The sequence below is a fragment of the Manis javanica genome, chromosome 18, assembly GCF_040802235.1.
Source record: "Manis javanica isolate MJ-LG chromosome 18, MJ_LKY, whole genome shotgun sequence".
Classification (NCBI taxonomy): Eukaryota; Metazoa; Chordata; class Mammalia; order Pholidota; family Manidae; genus Manis; species Manis javanica.
The window spans coordinates 22,413,047-22,430,388 of record NC_133173.1 but is presented as its reverse complement, the minus strand read 5'-3'; the positions used below and the strand labels follow the sequence as shown (position 1 = coordinate 22,430,388).

At 39.0% G+C, this 17,342-nt stretch overlaps 1 protein-coding gene across 7 annotated transcripts in view; it reads left to right on the top strand.

Moving 5' to 3' along the window:
* Positions 1-17,342, top strand: part of OCA2 (OCA2 melanosomal transmembrane protein) — a 385,751-nt gene that overhangs the window by 297,088 nt on the left and 71,321 nt on the right. The window contains exons 21-22 of one of the 7 annotated variants that reach the window (XM_073227087.1): positions 762-855; positions 3,690-4,293. In XM_073227087.1, coding sequence (XP_073083188.1) covers positions 762-855; positions 3,690-3,834 — 239 coding nt within the window. In that variant the 3' untranslated portion in view covers positions 3,835-4,293. Of the gene's footprint in view, positions 1-761; positions 856-3,689; positions 4,294-17,342 lie in introns of those variants that run through there. The other 6 variants (XM_073227082.1, XM_073227084.1, XM_073227085.1 and 3 more) reach the window with 6 other exon arrangements.

The following is a 17,342-nucleotide window of genomic DNA, read 5'->3' as shown; positions in this document are numbered from 1 at the left end:
TGTCCCAGTTCACCAATCCTCAGGAGGCAGAGAGAGCCTCTTCCTTAGCCATTTATGCACACATGTCAGTTGGCTGAACCTGAGCTGTGTGTGCATCCCTGAACAGAGCACTGACCTCTCTGGCAGGGGGAGAAGATGCTGATCGGCTCTGCCAAGCAGTTCACCTTCCTTGAGCCAGTCAGTGTGCTGGCTGGCCTCGGCCTCACCCCTCACCATGAGGCCTCACTTGTACGCATGTCTCCTGAAGGTCACGTGTGTCGTCAGACAGGCTCACGCAGAGACATCTTATTCCCATTGCTTACATCCATCCTTCCATACACAGAAAGGATGTCCTGGGAGGTGTGAGGGCCTGCAGTCCTGAGGAAGAAGGTTCTTGTCTGAGATTTCATTCCACTGTTCTGAGACACCCATTCCCTCTTGTGGTTGTTGCCTGGCTTATGTTTCCTCTGAAACATATATGTCACCATGTCCCACAGAGATTTGCTGACTTTCCTTATCATTTCCTCTTTTCTATCACAAAGAAAAGCTGTTATCCTTTCTGTAAATGACTTATGGTGTTTGCAAGCAGTGAATTAATCTTCTGGTTGCCAGTTTTTTGCTTTTGCAAATATTTGCAAAGCAATCACTTTGATAGTGCCTGTAAAGTAATCATCAAATCAAAAGCCTGTGACATGATCCAAATACTACAGTATAAAAGAGAATAGACGTCTATCACCAAGGTAAACTGAGATTTTATTTCACTTGTAAAATTTTGATTCCAGGTAATGGGACCCTGATTGGTGCATCCGCAAATGTTGTTTGTGCAGGAATTGCAGAGCAGCACGGCTATGGATTCTCTTTCATGGATTTTTTCAGGTACTTGAAAAACTCACTTTTAATTTCTCTTTATATACTCCCTAAGCTTGCTTAATTAAAAAAAAAACAGCACTGCATGTTGCTGAGCATTAGGACGAGCATTTTTTTTTTTAGCAATTAGAGAGACTTTGATGTAGGTGAGGTTAGCTCAGAAAAAAAACGATTGGTGTATTGTTTAGTATTGCTGGGATTAACTTCTCCACACAGAGGATGATTCAAACATTCTAAATAATTCAGATTGAGTCTAGGGGTCAGGAAATGATTATGGGCTTGCTGGTATTTCGTTATTGTTCTCCTGAAAATTCCAATAGGGACTTGCGCCTGATGTTCCCCGATGTGATGCGGTGAAAAGGCCTGCCCCTGAAAGGACCCGGGAATATTGCAGATGGAGGGTAGCCTGGGAGCCAGCATTCATGTGTGGGTGCCTCTCAGGGCAACAGAAGAGAGCTGAGGCCCAGGTGGCTGCTCCTGCAAAGAAGGACTTACCCCAAGGGAGCTGGCCCACCCTGGCATCCTGACTCCCTGTGTGCCTGCTTTTATATGGCACCACTGTATTTTGGAAGAAGGAGAGTAGGTGGAATGGAAGTTAGAGGCCATAAAATGGTGCTGCCCAAATGAACTGACATTCATTTGGTGTTGAACAAGAGTCCTGTTAAGTTCTTGCACTGTAAATTCACAGCTTGTGTATGCACAGCAATGGGCCTCAGAACAAGCCCCACTGAAGATTTTTAACAACAGCGTGGCTGAGAGGCAGAACCCCCTCACAGGGCATTGTTTGGCTGGGCTTGGGGGCAGACCCTGGCCATCACACCTGGGTGAGGACAAACATCTGTTTCTCATACATCACTGACTTTTGGCAGACTTACCATGCTGGCCATTGTTCATGAGCAATTCACACTTCTCCACAACTTTGCTGAGACATTAATTTGAATGACAGGCTTGGGAGATGAGAGCATGAAAAGGAGGCAGTAGGCTGGAGAGAGAGCCTTTGGGACACTGAACATGCATTTCTCAGCAGGGCTCAGGAGTCAGGGAGGTTCAACCCTGGAGCACAGCTAAGAAAGGGGGTTCAAAGATGAATGCTCTGAGTGGGGCAGCAATAGGAGATATCTATTTGGGCCCAACAGTTCTAGGACTCCCTCATTTGGACCAGATTCCCGATTTCTGCAGAGCTGGCAGGCTGTCATTCAAATGCCCTGCTCTCTGCTTTGCTGGCCCACCAGGCATGGGCTATACTAGGCTCACTGCTGGGCCCCAAGCAGGAAGGACTCTCATGCACATTTACCAACACTGGCTGGTCTTGCAAGTAGGCATGGGAGGCTGGTATGGATATCATGAAAGATGAGAGGACTTTGAGGACAGCAGTACTCCTTAGTCTGATATTTTGTCCAGTGTAAATCTGGAATAATAACCAGGGCATGGGCCTGTTTGAAAGGGTAGGTGTGCATGCTACTTGGGACATGCACAGAGCCAGGGTTCAGCTCTGGTGGGTCATGCATATATACACCGAGCTTTTCAAGTGGACCTTGTATTTCCACATCATGTGTGCACCTTGTGTCAGAGTCACAGCAGTAGAAGCTAGGATCTTACTTGGTAACTTGGCAACCTCAGAAGGCTTGGGGCAAGGCTACCAGTGGGCTTTCAAAGTTCATTATGAAGTGTGTCCAGCTTCTTGGATGGAGAAAAAAACGTCTCTTGTCGTCAGTGGCCAAGAGCCCTGTCTTATTTCTGTCTGGTTCTAGCTCTGCTGGTCAGGTTCTCACTGCTCAGAAATGGAAACAGGTTTCTCATTAACTAGTCATCTAATTGCAGTAAGGCTCTTACTTGCATAAAATTCTTAGTTTGTAATTGTAAATGTACTAAATTGACTTTCATCTGCCTCATTTTAAAACTTCTTTCCATAAAAAAATGGCTTTCTGTGTTACATAGTGCAAAATGTTAACTTCTTACTTTATTTTTAAAAATTACTATGTTTCTGGCTACATAAGTATGTATTCAAAGGGAAATATGAAAAAGCATAATATATAAATAACTCATGATTTTGCTACTTAGAAATAGCCACTGATAAAAATTTGGTGTGTTTTCTTACATTTTCCCTCCCTCTCATGATCCATACATATGTTAACAAAAATATATGATCATGTTGTTTCTTACCTTATAGTTTTTGCAATTTATTTTTTGCATTTTATTGGACCATTAATTATTTTTCCAAAATCAAATATTTTTATTCCTGACATGTGGGTATATTACTGTTTTATCTTTGTTGGGCATTTAGGTCACTTCCTGTTCTTTGTTATCCTAGTTGGTGCTGTGTTGAGTGTCTACACATAAAACCTGGCTTCATTCTTGGTAATTCCAGATAAATTTCCTGACATGCAATTGCTAGCTAAGTGAACAGTGTTTTAAGAATTCAGATACATGTAGACAAGTTGGCAATCAGAAACGTCACTCCACCACTTGCTTCATCGAACCTCACCAACATTTATTACGGGCATTTTAAATACTCATGGTTCATCTGACTGGCTAACAATAGATTCATGTTTTGCTTTAATTAATTCCACTGAGATTAAAGTTATTTATAAGCAGAGATTTGCATTTCCTATTTTGTAAACTTTCTATTCATATCCTTTGTGTTTGTCTTTCTATTGAGAGATTTAAATTTTTCCCAATTTTTGGAAGCTCTCTTTGCATTTAAAGGAATGACTGCTGATATGTAGTTGGAACTATGTTTTTAAGTTTATTTATGTATCTTAAATTCTATAAGGGGCTTTTCGAAATTCTGGAGTCAAAACTATGAATTTACTGGATGCCACTTACCTTTGTTTTCATTTCAGGAATGTCTTCTCCATCCCCAAACTGATAAACTTGACCCTTGAGCTCCATTTTTGTCTAGACTTCTTTCGGTTCCATTCTAATATTTTTTACTTGATTTTTTTCTTTCAAGATAATTGTAGATTCACATGCATCTGTAAGAAATAACACAGGAAAATCTCATGTACCTTTTGCTCAGATGCCCCCAGTAGAAGATTCCTAAAAAAACTATAGTACAAAATCACTACCACGATGTTGACACTGATACAGACAAGATCCAGAAGACCCATCGCCACTGGTCTCCCTCCTGCAGTCTTTTTATGGCTACACACCATGTCCCTCTCACCTCCACCCCTGCTGAACCCTTGTAGCCTTCAACCTTTACTCCACATCTAAAATTTTGTCCTTACAAAAATGCCATGTAAATGGACTCACACAATATGTCGCCTTTCTGGACTAGCTTTTTTCATTCATCATAATTGCTTCGTGATTCATCCAAATCATTTCATATACCAATATTTTGTTCCTTTAAATTGTATTCCATGTATGTAGAACAGTTTTTACTCTGTACTACATGGATGTGCCACAAGTTGTTTAATGATTCACATGTTGAAGAACATCTTTGAGGCTATTATGAATAATGCTACTGTGATGTTCATGTATACATTGTGAACATAGGTTTCCATTTCTCTGGATAAGTGCCCAGGATTGAGATTACTGAGTCATATTATAAGTGTATGGTTAATATATATATATTTTTTCTGCATGCTAGCAAGTGTGTCTTTTTTTTTTGGTATTGTTAATATACGATTACATGAGCAACATTGTGACTACTAGACTCCCCCCATCATCAAGTCCCCACCACATACCCCATTACAATCACTGTCCATCAGTGCAGTAAGATGCTATAGAATCACTACTTGGGTTCTCAGTGCTATCCTGCCTTCCCTGTGCCCCCCTGCTACATTATGTGTGCTAATCATAATGCCCCTTATTCCCCTTATCCCTCCCTTCCCAACCACCCGCCTCCCCAAGTCCCTTTCCCTTTGGCAACTGTTAGTCCATTCTTGGATTCTGTGAGTCTGCTGCTGTTTTGTTCCTCCAGTTTTTGCTTTGGTCTTATGCTCCACAGATGAGTGAAATCATTTGGTACTTGTTTTCTCCACCTGGCTTATTTCACTGAGCATAATACCCTCTAGCTCCATCCATGTTGTTACAAATGGTAGGATTTGTTTTCTTCTTATGGCTGCGTAATACTCCATTGTGTATATGTGTATGGTTAATATTTAAAGAGTTGTCAAATCAAATTATTGTTCAGCGTGGCTGCACCATTTTCCATTCCCATCAAAAGTGTATGGGAGATGCAGTGTCTTTGCATCCTTGCTAGCATTTGGGGTTGTCAAGGCTTTTAATTTTAGCTATTTTCATAGTGTGTAGTGATATATCATGTGGTTTTAATTTGATGCTCATTGCTAATGATGTTGAACATCTTTTCATATTTTTATTCATCATTTATGTGTCCTTTTCAGTGAGGTACTTGTCATGTCTTTTAGGTGTGTCTCTTATATATAGTATATTATTGGGGATTGCTGTGTGAATCAAAATAAAAATATTTTCTTTTATTAGGTGAGTTTAGCTCATCCACATTTATTGACATGACACACATTTACCCCTAAGATTTATTATATTGCTGTATATACTATGTTTCAATTGCTATGCTTCTCTATGTTATATATTTTTTGTGTTTTTTCCCTTAAAACTCGTCTTTGTAATTTGAAAGTAGAAAGGTTATATTTTTGTCCAAGTGACTACCTTTTATTCTTTTACCATGTCAAATGTGTTTAGTTTTCTTATTTAATCTTGAATATCTGGTTTGTCTATCCTTAAGGGAATCAAATCATTTGACTTCCACCAATTGCCTGTGTACTAACTGAATCATTTATTCTACTTTCCTCCATCCTTCTTATTTCTTGACCTACTCATTGAATTTTTCTACTTTCAAAGCATACAACACGTACATACTGTCCTTCCACCGTCTTCCCCATGCTTGTCTTAGATCTGCAATTAAATATGTGAAGTGCTCACTCTCAGCCCTTTGCTGAAGTGCCCCTCGTCATTTTGTGATGGATGAAGCTAATCTTTTGGAAGAGCTCAAGAACTGCTCCTGAGTATAGTATCCCTTGAGATCTTATTGAAGGGTTATTAAGAGCCAGGCGTATCTGCCTTTGAACTTCATAGATTTGTGATTTGGAGCATGATTTCTCCACTGTCTGGGGCTGATGGCCCCTGGAAGTGTGTTGGCCTCAAGCGATAATAATCATTTTGTCCTTTAATTCTACCATTTTTGCAGCACTTGAAAGAGACCAGCTTGTTTCTGCTTCATGCAGAATAATTAGGGGCTACTTAATGGCTGGAGACTAGAAAAAAGTGAGGCTGACTCATATCTGTGATGGCTGCACTTGGAGACCCAGAGACCTGGGGACTGAAATGGCCAAAGCATCCTAGACATCAGTGTGTGACTGTGTCACAGGCTCTCCCAAATTTCGGGGCAGGATAGAGGGTTGTTTACGGCACACGGTGAGGGAAACATGTAGGATAGAGTATACCAGTGCAGCCAGTTTGGAAAATGTGGCCTGCCATGTCATTTTATCTACCCCAGATTGTAACTGGTATCATCTCATAACTCACCACTTGCTTTGGTCATTCTGGGTTGGATTTTCTGTCACTGGTAACTCAAGAGTACTAATGGTACAGAAGCCCAAAGAAAAGTTACCATTTATGAACTTTTTCAGGGACTCATACTGATATGGCTGTCTCAATCAGGGGATGGATCTGATCACAGATTTTCCCTTGCTTTCTGTGTTCTGTCAGAAGGCCCAAGTTCTTATGCCTTTGAATCTCCTAGATCTGTGATTTGGGTCATGACTTGTCCACTTTGGTTTACTGTGTCATCCACTGTCTGGGGCTGATGGCCCGTCACGTAGGAGGTGGTGCTTGTCAGAATAGCGTACATATACTTGCTCAGGACTTTGTTTTATGGCTGCACTCCCGGCCCTTGCCAGGAGCTGCTGGTCCCCACGGGAGACAGGTAGAGAAGCTGCCTCAGCAACATGCTGCTGCCACCACGGGTGGATGTTCCTTCCCTGCACGACGACCAGCCGTCCAGCTGGGTATCATATCACTCAGTCGGTTCTGACACTAGCGGCCTGGGGTTAGCACAGACCCACAGTTTTAAGGGCTCAGGTTGGAGGGGAATCAGTAGGGTTGTGAGGAGGGAGGGGAACAAGGACCTCAGAGGCCCACCTGGGTAGATGATGTTTTCAATTACTCATAACTGGAGGCCCTGTGCAGGGCAGGTTTAGAAGAGGAGAATAAAGAGTCTGACTTTGGGTGTGTTAAATCTAAGTGTCGGTGAGACCGAGTCGAAGGTCTCAGGCTGGAGACTGGACAGGATGCCGACGTGGAGCTCTGAGGACTCGGATGGGTACAGAAACTGGAAGTAGGTGAAGAGTGAAGGCACGTGACTACAGGGCCGCGCTGACGCCCGGAGTGTGCACATGACGTCATTAGCCTTGGGGCCCAGGTGGAGAGAGAAGTGCAGGCCACGCTGCAAGTGGGGACCCTGGCTGTGGGGGCAGCAACCCTCCCCGTCTGAGCCCGGGTGCAAGGAGGTGGGGCAGCGACTCACCGGCTCCTGGGGCCTCAGAGGCCACAGGAGGCAGCCTTGCCCTGCCCACCCCCATCACTCTGGGGCAGCCTTCACGCGCTGGGGAATGGGCCCTGCAGCCTCCGGGCCCTGAGCCAGCCGCGGAGGGCTCTGCCCACTCTGGGACAAAGGGGTGGCGCCCAGTCCTGACTGTCTCAGTGTGTATCTGTCACCTAGGCCAGTGAGGCTGTAACATATTCATCACAGGGGCCTCCAGAAAGAGGAGCTGGGGGCCCTGTGGGGAGTCAGAGTGCCAGGCACCCTCCCTGTGAGGGAGACACTGGGGACTCCCCGTCTGCTCCTCAGCACCAGGCCCTGGGCCCGCATGCTGCTGATGGCCTAACTCTCAAAACTCAGGAAAATCTTTCAGATCCGGGGCCGTTTTGTTGATCTGATGGCACCATGTGTATTTTTCAATGGTAGTGTTATAATAAGTAAAAAATATGGTAAGTCAACTTGCTATTTTTTATTAATTGTTCATTCTAAATCATTCACTTTTCAAATACACTTTTAAATTATTTGTTTAAAAAATTGAGATTCTGACTGAAAATGACATCATCCTGATAGAACATCTTCACTTTGAGAAACTTGATGTGTTCTCCATTTACTCAGCTCTTGTTTTACTGATATTTTATTTTGCTTTAATAAGATTTTGCTGTCCCTTCTGTTACTGAACCAAACCAACCTGGGTCCACTCACCTGATGTGCAGCAAAGCCAAACACTGACGTCAGGATGTAGTGAAAGAAAGTGGGCGTTTAATGCAGAGTGCCAAGCGGGGAACAGGTGCCTAATGCTGGAGGTCGTGAACCCTCCGCTGGCTCACAAGCAAGGGTTTTTAAAAGCAAAATTATGGGAAAGGGCTGCAGGGTGTGTGGTCAGCTCGTGTCCTTTCTTCTGACCGGTCAGTGGTGAGGGACAGGGTGCTGTCTCTGGAGCCTTAGTCATGTCTCCTGGCTCCACCCAATCTGGGGTCTGCGGGCTTGTTGGGAGGAGGTGTTCCACCTAGTGGGGAGGGTCTGAGGTTCTGGAAAACAGCTCAAGAATACATGAGTCAAGAGCTTATCTGTGTGCTTGAGAGGGAGCTAAGAGTCCTGTTTGCTTTACCTTGGGTTGCAAACTCCCATTTTCCTAAACTCTGGCTACCCAGTCTAACCCCCACACTCTGGGTCATAGTTGAGGGACTCTGGCTTCTCTTTTTTCATGAGAAGTCTGAGGGGCTTCATCAAAAGAGGGCTACGTGTACAGTTACACTTCATATAGGTTTTGGTCCTATATTACTTTTTCCTGGAGATATTTTATCATTATGTTTGACCATTGTAAATTAAGTCATTTTATTTTATGTCCTTTGTTCACAGCCTTGGAAAAACTGATGGATTGCTTTTATGTTTGTCTTGAATTTGGCTGATATTTTATGTCTCTGACCTTTTTCAAAAATTATTTTTCTGGTATTTTCTTAGGAACATAATCATATCATCTCTATATAGGATTTTTCCTTTCTCTTCAGGTTTATACTTTCTTAAAAATAATTTTTTCCTTTTATTTACCAGAATCTCCAAAATAGTGTGCCAAAACAGTTAAACATCCTTACTTTCTTCTTTTTAATAGAAACTGAGTCAACATTTTACTGCTCTATTTGCTGTTTTGCCATATTTCAACAGCTGTTTAGTTTTCTTATACTTTTATTGCCAGTTATCACTGTGCTTTATTACATGTCATTTGGGAACCTGTTGATATAATTATGTGATTTTTTTCTTTGTTTTTTTTCCTCCTCACTGATGTAATGAATCATATTTTAGATTTTCTAATATCAGATACTTGTATTTCTGGAATAAATTCTATTGTCATATTCTCTTTGCTTTGATATTTTGGGGCCCATTTTATGAGAATTTGTATCTGTATTCACAAATATGGTCACAGCTCTTCTTTTTGTTCTGTATAGCTTTGATGGTTCTTATCTTCATTAAATGAATTAGGGAGTTTTCCATATTTTACTTTGAACAGTGGTATTGTAAATTTGGATCTGATTTCTTATATTTTGCTGGAAAATAACCTGAAATTCTTTAATTGTCATATCCCTGGTCATACTTCCCTTCTCTGTTGAAACACACAGACACACACATACACAGATGCGTGCATTGTACCCCATATGGGTATCTTTTGTTCTTATATTTTTTCCTTAGTAAAACGTCATGGAAGTTTGTATTTGAGGTTTCAGAAAATAGATTTTTGGCCTTTTACTCTTTATATAATTTGTTTTGCTCTATATCAGTTTCAGTTTTTTTAATCCTGATTCACCCCACTTCCCTTTAAACAATATTTATTGTGCGCTTTTGTTATCTTATGTTAAATATTTTATTTATTTTCAACCCTTTAAAGATAGAAAGTAATGAAACTATTTGTATGTTTCCCTCCATACACCTTTTCTGTGGTCCATGGAGTACATTACATGTTTTTCATTGTATCACTTTCTATGCGACTTGTCATTTCATTTTGATTTGTTTTTTGATATAGGGGCTATTTAGGGGAATTTTTCTTAATTTTCTTTAAGTTTTTATTATGTTCCTTTCTTATGTTAAATAAGTAATACGTTCAGATGGTTAAACAAATTAGAAAAAGTAGTACTTTGAGAGTCATGTTCTTGCCCCTTACCATTTATTTTATTTCCCTCCCCGCCTCTTACATACCCATTTTGTTATGTACCTTTCTAGTTAAGCTGTCTGCAGATGCAAGAAACCTGACTAAATAAACTGATTTTCCCCCTCTCTTCTGTGTAAGTCAGTGGAGTACATGCGCCACGCTGCAACTGGCTGTTTTCTCTGTTATGTCCTAAGACTCCTTCACAGGGAACTTCCTCATTCTTTTTGTTGTTTATCTTCAAGAGCTATATGGTAATACATTATGTGGATAGAACATAATTACTTTAAATAATTTTATGTTGATGGATGTTTAAGTTATTTCCAAACATTTGCTATTTAGAAGGGGAAAAGGAGAAAGCATTGTAAGGAATAACTCTGCGCATGTGTCAATTCCCAGACATGGAATTTCAGGATCAAAGGGTCAAATACATTTATAATTTCATAAATGTTGTTAAGTTGTTCTACATGGCAATTTTTATTTTTTCATTCTGTTTTGTACCTAGTGATAAATGAGAGTACTTTTCTATTAAAATTAGTTAAATTGACTACCTTTTTACCATTTATGGTACAGTTTTATTTCTTTTCCTTTGAACTGTTCATGTTTCTATTTATTTTCTGTGGCAGTGTTGGACGTTTTAAAATTGATTTTTAGAGGCTCTTTATTAATTAGCAGATGAATCCTTTGTCTGTGAGTTGAGTTACAAATGTTTTTCCAGTTTTCCTTTTGTCTTTTGCCTGCCACCACCTCCTCCTCTCTTTTTTAAATTTGTCACGCAGAAGTTATTTATATTTCTTCATGCTGTTAAATTCATCAACCTTTTCTGTTTTGTCATAGTTTAGAAGGCCTGTCTATCCCAGGATTATAAAGTAATTTGCCCTTGTTTTCCTCTAAGACATTTGTGATTTCATTTTATACATTTAAATTCTTGATCCGCTTGGGATGTGTTCTTGTCTATGGTGTGAGAAATGGACACAATTCATCTTTTACAAGTTGGGTAGGTACCCAGTTCTCCCACAACTTTTTAATTAAAATGTTTATCTTCACCTCACTGATTTCATATTCCACCTTTATGATGAAAATTAAAAAAAACTCCGTGGGGGCTTTGGACATGTTGGGGACATTAGGTTGTGTTTTATGGGGTCAGCGCGCCAACACCACAATGTTTACATTGCTCATAGATTGTTTTACCATGTGGTGGGGCAAGTATACCTTCTTACCTTTCCTTTGTGTTGTTTTTCTTGTTTATTTTTTCACATGAATTATAGAATCAGCTTCTTTAATTAAAAAAGCAATTATTATTTTAATTAGGATTATCATAAATCTTGAAATAACTTTAAGAGAACATCTTGTTAATCAAGTATGCCTTACAAGAACATGTTATTAAATTTTCATTTATATTTAAAATATTTTCACACATGTAATTTACACAGTCACAGTAAATTTATTCAAAAGTATATTTGTTCATCTTATATCAGTTGTAAATTGAATTTTGTCTTCCATGTTATCCTCTAACTGCCTGCTTTTTTCACATTTTGAAACTATTGATTTTTGGTTATTAATTTTATATGCTGACATTAAATTTTCTTGTTTTTCTGTTTACTTTTTTGGTGTTTTGCCTATTATTTCCAATTTTTATCTTTCAATTTTTTTCTTCCATCTAATTACACTGGTTAATAATAGCTCAGGTACAAGGTTAAAATAGCAATGATGTTAGTGGATATTGTATTTTTAACTATTTCCTTTTGTATTTCCATATTAATTATAAAGCTGTAGTACTTTTTATGAAGAAAGATCATTGAATTTTGTCACCTGCCTTTAATATCTGTGGAAATAATTTTATGATATTTCTCCTTATATGTAATATGCTGAATTATATTAATGATTTATCTAATGTTGAACCAGCCTTGCATTCTTAGACCAAACACCATTTGTACATGACATATTTTTTAATGTGATCTGGATTTAGTCTGCTAGTACTTCACGTAGGAGTTTTGAATTGATATTCATAGGTAAGTTCATATATAATTTTTACTGTATACTCTTAAATTTTGGAGCTAATGTTATATTTCATAAAATTGATTTGAGGGTTTTCTTTCTTTAGTTATTCTCTGGAACAATTTGAATTGCATTGGACTTATTTGTTTTTCAAAGACTTGGTAGAATTTCCCCTCTGCAATTATCTGGACCTGATACTTTTATTTTTGGGGAGAAGGTATCTCTGTTACAATTCCTTTTTCCCAATTCTTCTTTGAAAATTCATCTCTTCAGATTTTCTATTTGTTCCATAATGATCTGTGTATTTTTTTTACTTTGCTATCATTAACCTACAATTACATGAAGAACATTATGTTTACTAGGCTCCCCCCTTCATCAAGTCCCCCCCACATATCCCTTCACAGTCACTGTCCATCAGTGTAGTAAGATGCTATAAAATCACTACTTGTCTTCTCTGTGTTGTAGAGCCCACCCTGTATCCCCTCTACATTATACATGCTAATTGTATTGCCCCCTTTCTTTTTCCCACACTTATCCATCCCCTCCCATCCATCCTCCCCAGTCCCTTTCCCTTTGGTAAATGTTAGTCCATTCTTGGGTTCTGTGATTCTGCTGCTGTTTTGTTCCTTCAGTTTTTCTTTGCTCTTATACTCCACATATGAGTGAAATCATTTGGTACTTGTCTTTCTCCACCTGGTTTATTTCATTGAGCATAATACCCTCTAGCTCCATCCATGATGTTGCAAATGGTAGGATTTGTTTTCTTCTTATGACTGAATAATATTCCATTGTGTATATGTACCACATCTTTATCCATTCATCTACTGATGGACATTTAGGTTGCTTCCATTTCTTGGCTATTGTAAGTAGTGCTGCGATAAACATAGAGGTACATCTGTCTTTTTGAAACTGGGCTGCTGCATTCTTAGGGTACATTCCTAGAAGTGGAATTCCTGGTATGTTTATTTTGAGCTTTTTGAGGAACCTCCATACTGCATTCCACAATGGTTGAACTAATTTACATTCCCACCAGCAGTGTAGGAGGGTTCTCCTTTCTCCACAACCTCACCAACATTTGTTGTTGTTTGTCTTTTGGATGGTGGCGGTCCTTACTGGGTGAGCTGATATCCCATTGTGGTTTTAATTTGCATTTCTCTGAAGGCAAGCGATGTGGAGCATCTTTTCATGTGTCTGTTGGCCATCTGAATTTCTTCTTGGAGAAGTGTCTGCTCAGCTTCTCTGCCCATTTCGTAACTGGATTATTTGCTTTTTGTTTGTTGAGGTGTGTGAGCTCTTTATATATTTTGGATGTCAACCCTTTATTGAATTTGTCATTTATAAATATATTCTCCCATACTGTAGGATACCTTTTTATTCTATTGATGGTGTCCTTTGCTGTACAGAAGCTTTTCAACTTGGTATAGTCCCACCTGTCCATTTTTGCTTTTGTTTCCCTTGCCCTGGGAGATATTTTCATGAAAAAGTCACTCATGTTTATGTCCAAGAGATCTTTGCCTATGTTTTTTTCTAAGAGTTTTATGGTTTCATGACTTACATTCAGGTCTTCGATCCATTTTGAAATTACTTTTGTGTATGGGGTTAGATAGTGATCCAGCTTCATTCTCTTACATGTAGCTGTTCAGTTTTGCCAACATGATCTGTTGAAGAGACTGTCATTTCCCCATTGTCTGTCATGGCTCCCTTATCATATATTAATTGACCATATATGCTTGGGTTAATGTCTGGAGTCTCTATTCTGTTGCACTGGTCTGTGGCTCTGTTCTCGTGACAGTACCAAATTGTCTTGATTATTGTGTCTTTGTAGTAGTGCTTGAAGTTGGGAAACGAGATCCCCCCCCACTTTATTCTTCCTTCTCAGGATTGCTTTGGCTATTCAGGGTCTTTGGTGGTTCCATATGAATTTTTGAACTATTTGTTCCAGTTCACTGAAGAATGCTGTTGGTAATTTGATAGGGATTGCATCGAATCTGTATATTGCTTTGGGCAGGATGGCCATTTTGATGATATTAATTTTTCCTACCCAGGAGCATGGGATGAGTTTCCATTTGTTAGTGTCCTCTTTAATTTCTCTTAAGAGTGTCTTATAGTTTTCAGGGTATAGGTCTTTCACTTTCTTAGTTAGGTTAATTCCTACGTATTTTATTCTGTTTGATGCAATTGTGAATGGAGTTGTTTTCCTGATTTCTATATTCATTGTTAGTGTATAGGAAAGCCACAGATTTCTGTGTGTTAATTTTGTATCCTGCAACTTTGCTGAATTCAGATATTAGTTCTAGTAGTTTTGGAGTGGAGTTTTTAGGGTTTTTTATGTACAATATCATGTCATCTGCAAATAGTGACAGTTTGACTTCTTCTTTACCAATCTAGATTCCTTGTATTTCTTTGTTTTGTCTGATTGCCATGGCTAGGACCTCCAGTACTATGTTGAATAACAGTGGGGAGAGTGGGCATCCCTGTCTTGTTCCCGATCTCAGAGGAAAAGCTTTCAGCCTCTTGCTGTTCAGTATGATGTTGGCTGTGGGTTTATCATATATGGCCTTTATTATGTTGAGGTACTTGCCCTCTATGCCCATTTTGTTGAGAGTTTTTATCATGAATGGATGCTGAATTTTGTGAAATGCTTTTTCAGCATCTATGAAGATGATGACGTGGTGTTTTTGTCCTTTTTGTTGCTGTGATGGATGATGTTGATGGATTTTTTAATGTTGTACCATCCTTGCATCCTTGGAATGAATCCCACTTGGTCGTGGTATATGATCCTTTTGGTGTATTTTTAAATTCAGTTTGCTAATATTTTGTTGAGTATTTTTGCATCTATGTTTATCAAGGATATTGGTCTGTAATTTTCTTTTTTGGTAGGGTCTTTGCCTGGTTTTGGTATTAGGGTGATGTTGGCTTCATAGAATGAGTTTGGGAGTATTCCCTCCTCTTCTATTTTTTGGAAAACTTTAAGGAGAATGGGTATTATGTCTTCTCTGTATGTCTGATAAAATTCCAAGGTAAATCCGTCTGGCCTGGGGATTTTGTTCTTGGGTAGTTTTTTGATTACCACTTCAATTTCTTTGCTGGTAATTGGTTTGTTTAGATTTTGTGTTTCTTCCTTGGTCAATCTTGGAAGGTTGTATTTTTCTAGGAAGCTGTCAATTTCATCTAGATTTTCAACTTCTTAACATATAGGTTTTCATAGTATTCTCTAATAATTCTTTGTATTTCTGTGGGGTCCATCATGATTTTTCCTTTCTCGTTTCTGATTCTGTTGATGTGTGTCAATTCTCTTTTTATCTTAATAAGTCTGGCTAGAGGCTTATCTACTTTGTTTATTTTCTTGAAGAACCAGCCCTTGGTTTCATTTATTTTTTCTATTGTTTTATTCTTCTCAATTTTATTTATTTCTTCTCTGATCTTTATTATGTCCCTCCTTCTGCTGACCTTAGGCCTCATTTGTTCTTCTTTTTCCAATTTCGATAATTGTGACATTACACCATTCATTTGGGATTGTTCTTCCTTCTTTAAATATGCCTGGATTGCTATATACTTTCCTCTTAAGACTGCTTTCGCTGTGTCCCACAGAAGTTGGGGCTTTGTGTTGTTGTTGTCCTTTGTTTCCATATATTGCTGGGTCTCCATTTTAATTTGGTCATTGATTCATTGATTATTTAGGACCGTGTTGTTAAGCCTCCATGTGTTTGTGAGCCTTTTTGCTTTCTTTGTACAATTTATTTCTAGTTTTATACCTTTGTGGTCTGAAAAATTCGTTTGTAGGATTTCAATCTTTTTGAAGTTGCTGAGGCTCTTTTTGTGGCCTAGTATGTGGTCTATTCTGGAGAATGTTCCATGTGCACTTGAGAAGAATGTGTATCCTGTTGCTTTTGGATGTAGAGTTCTATAGATGTCTGTTAGGGCCATCTGTTCTATTGTGTTGTTCAGTGCCTCCATGTCCTTACTTATTTTCTGTCTGGTGGATCTGTCCTTTGGAGTGAGCGGTGTGTTAAAGTCTTCCAAAATGAATGCATTGCATTCTATTTCCTCCTTTAATTCTGTTAGTATTTGTTTCACATATGCCAGTGCTTCTGTATTGGGTGCATATATATTTAGAATGGTTATATCCTCTTGTTGGACTGAGTCTTTTATCATTATGTAATGTCATTCTTTATCTCTTCTTACTTTCTTTTTTTGAAGTCTATTTTGTCTTATACTAATACTGCAACACCTGCTTTTTTCTCCCTGTTGTTTGAATGAAATATCTTTTTCCATCCCTTGACTTTTAATCTGTGCATGTCTTTGGGTTTGAGGTGAGTCTCTTGTAAGCAGCCTAGAGATGGGTCTTGTTTTTTCATCCATTCTATTACTGTGTCTTTTGATTGGTGCATTCAATCCATTTACATTTAGGGTGATTATTGAAAGATATGTACTTATAGCCATTGCAGGCTTTAAGTTTGTGGTTACCAAAAGTTCAAGGTTAGCTTCTTTACTACCTTTCTGTCAAATTTAACTCACTTATTTAGCTATTATAAACACAGTCTGATGATTCTTTATTTCTCTCCCTTCTTATTCCTCCTCCTCCATTCTTCATATCTTGGATGTTTTGTTCTCTGCTCTTTTTAGGAGTGCTCCCATCTAGTGCAGTCCCTCTAAAATACCCTGTAGAGGTGGTTTGTGGGAGGCAAATTCCCTCAACTTTTGCTTGTCTAGGAGTTGTTTAATCCCTCCTTCATATTTAAATGATAATTGTGCTGGATACAGTATTCTTGCTTCAAGGCCCTTCTGCTTCATTGCATTTAATATATCACGCCAGTCTCTTTGCCCTGTAAGGTTTCTTTTGAGAAGTGTGATGATAGTCTGATGGGTTTTCCTTTGTAGGTGACCTTTTTTCTCTCTCTGGCTTCCTTTAATACTCTGTCCTTGTCCTTGATCTTTGCCATTTTCATTATTATGTGTCTTGGTGTTGTCCTCCTTGGGTCCCTTCTGTTGGGAGTTCTGTGTGCTTCTGTAGTCTGAGGAACTATTTCTTCTCCCAGTTTGGGGAAATTCTCAGCAATTATTTCTTCAAAGACACTTTCTATCCCTTTTTCTCTCCCTTCTTCTTCTGGTACTCCTTTAATGCAGATATTGTTCCTTTTCGATTGGTCACACAGTTCTCTTAATATTGTTTCATTTCTGGAGATGCTTTTGTCTCTCTGCATCAGCTTCTATGTGTTCCTTCTCTCTGATTTCTATTCCATTAATGGCCTCTTGCATCCCGTCCATTCTGCTTTTAAGTCCTTCCAGAGATTGTTTTATTTCTGTAGTCTCCGTCTGTACTTGCTCCTTTAGCTC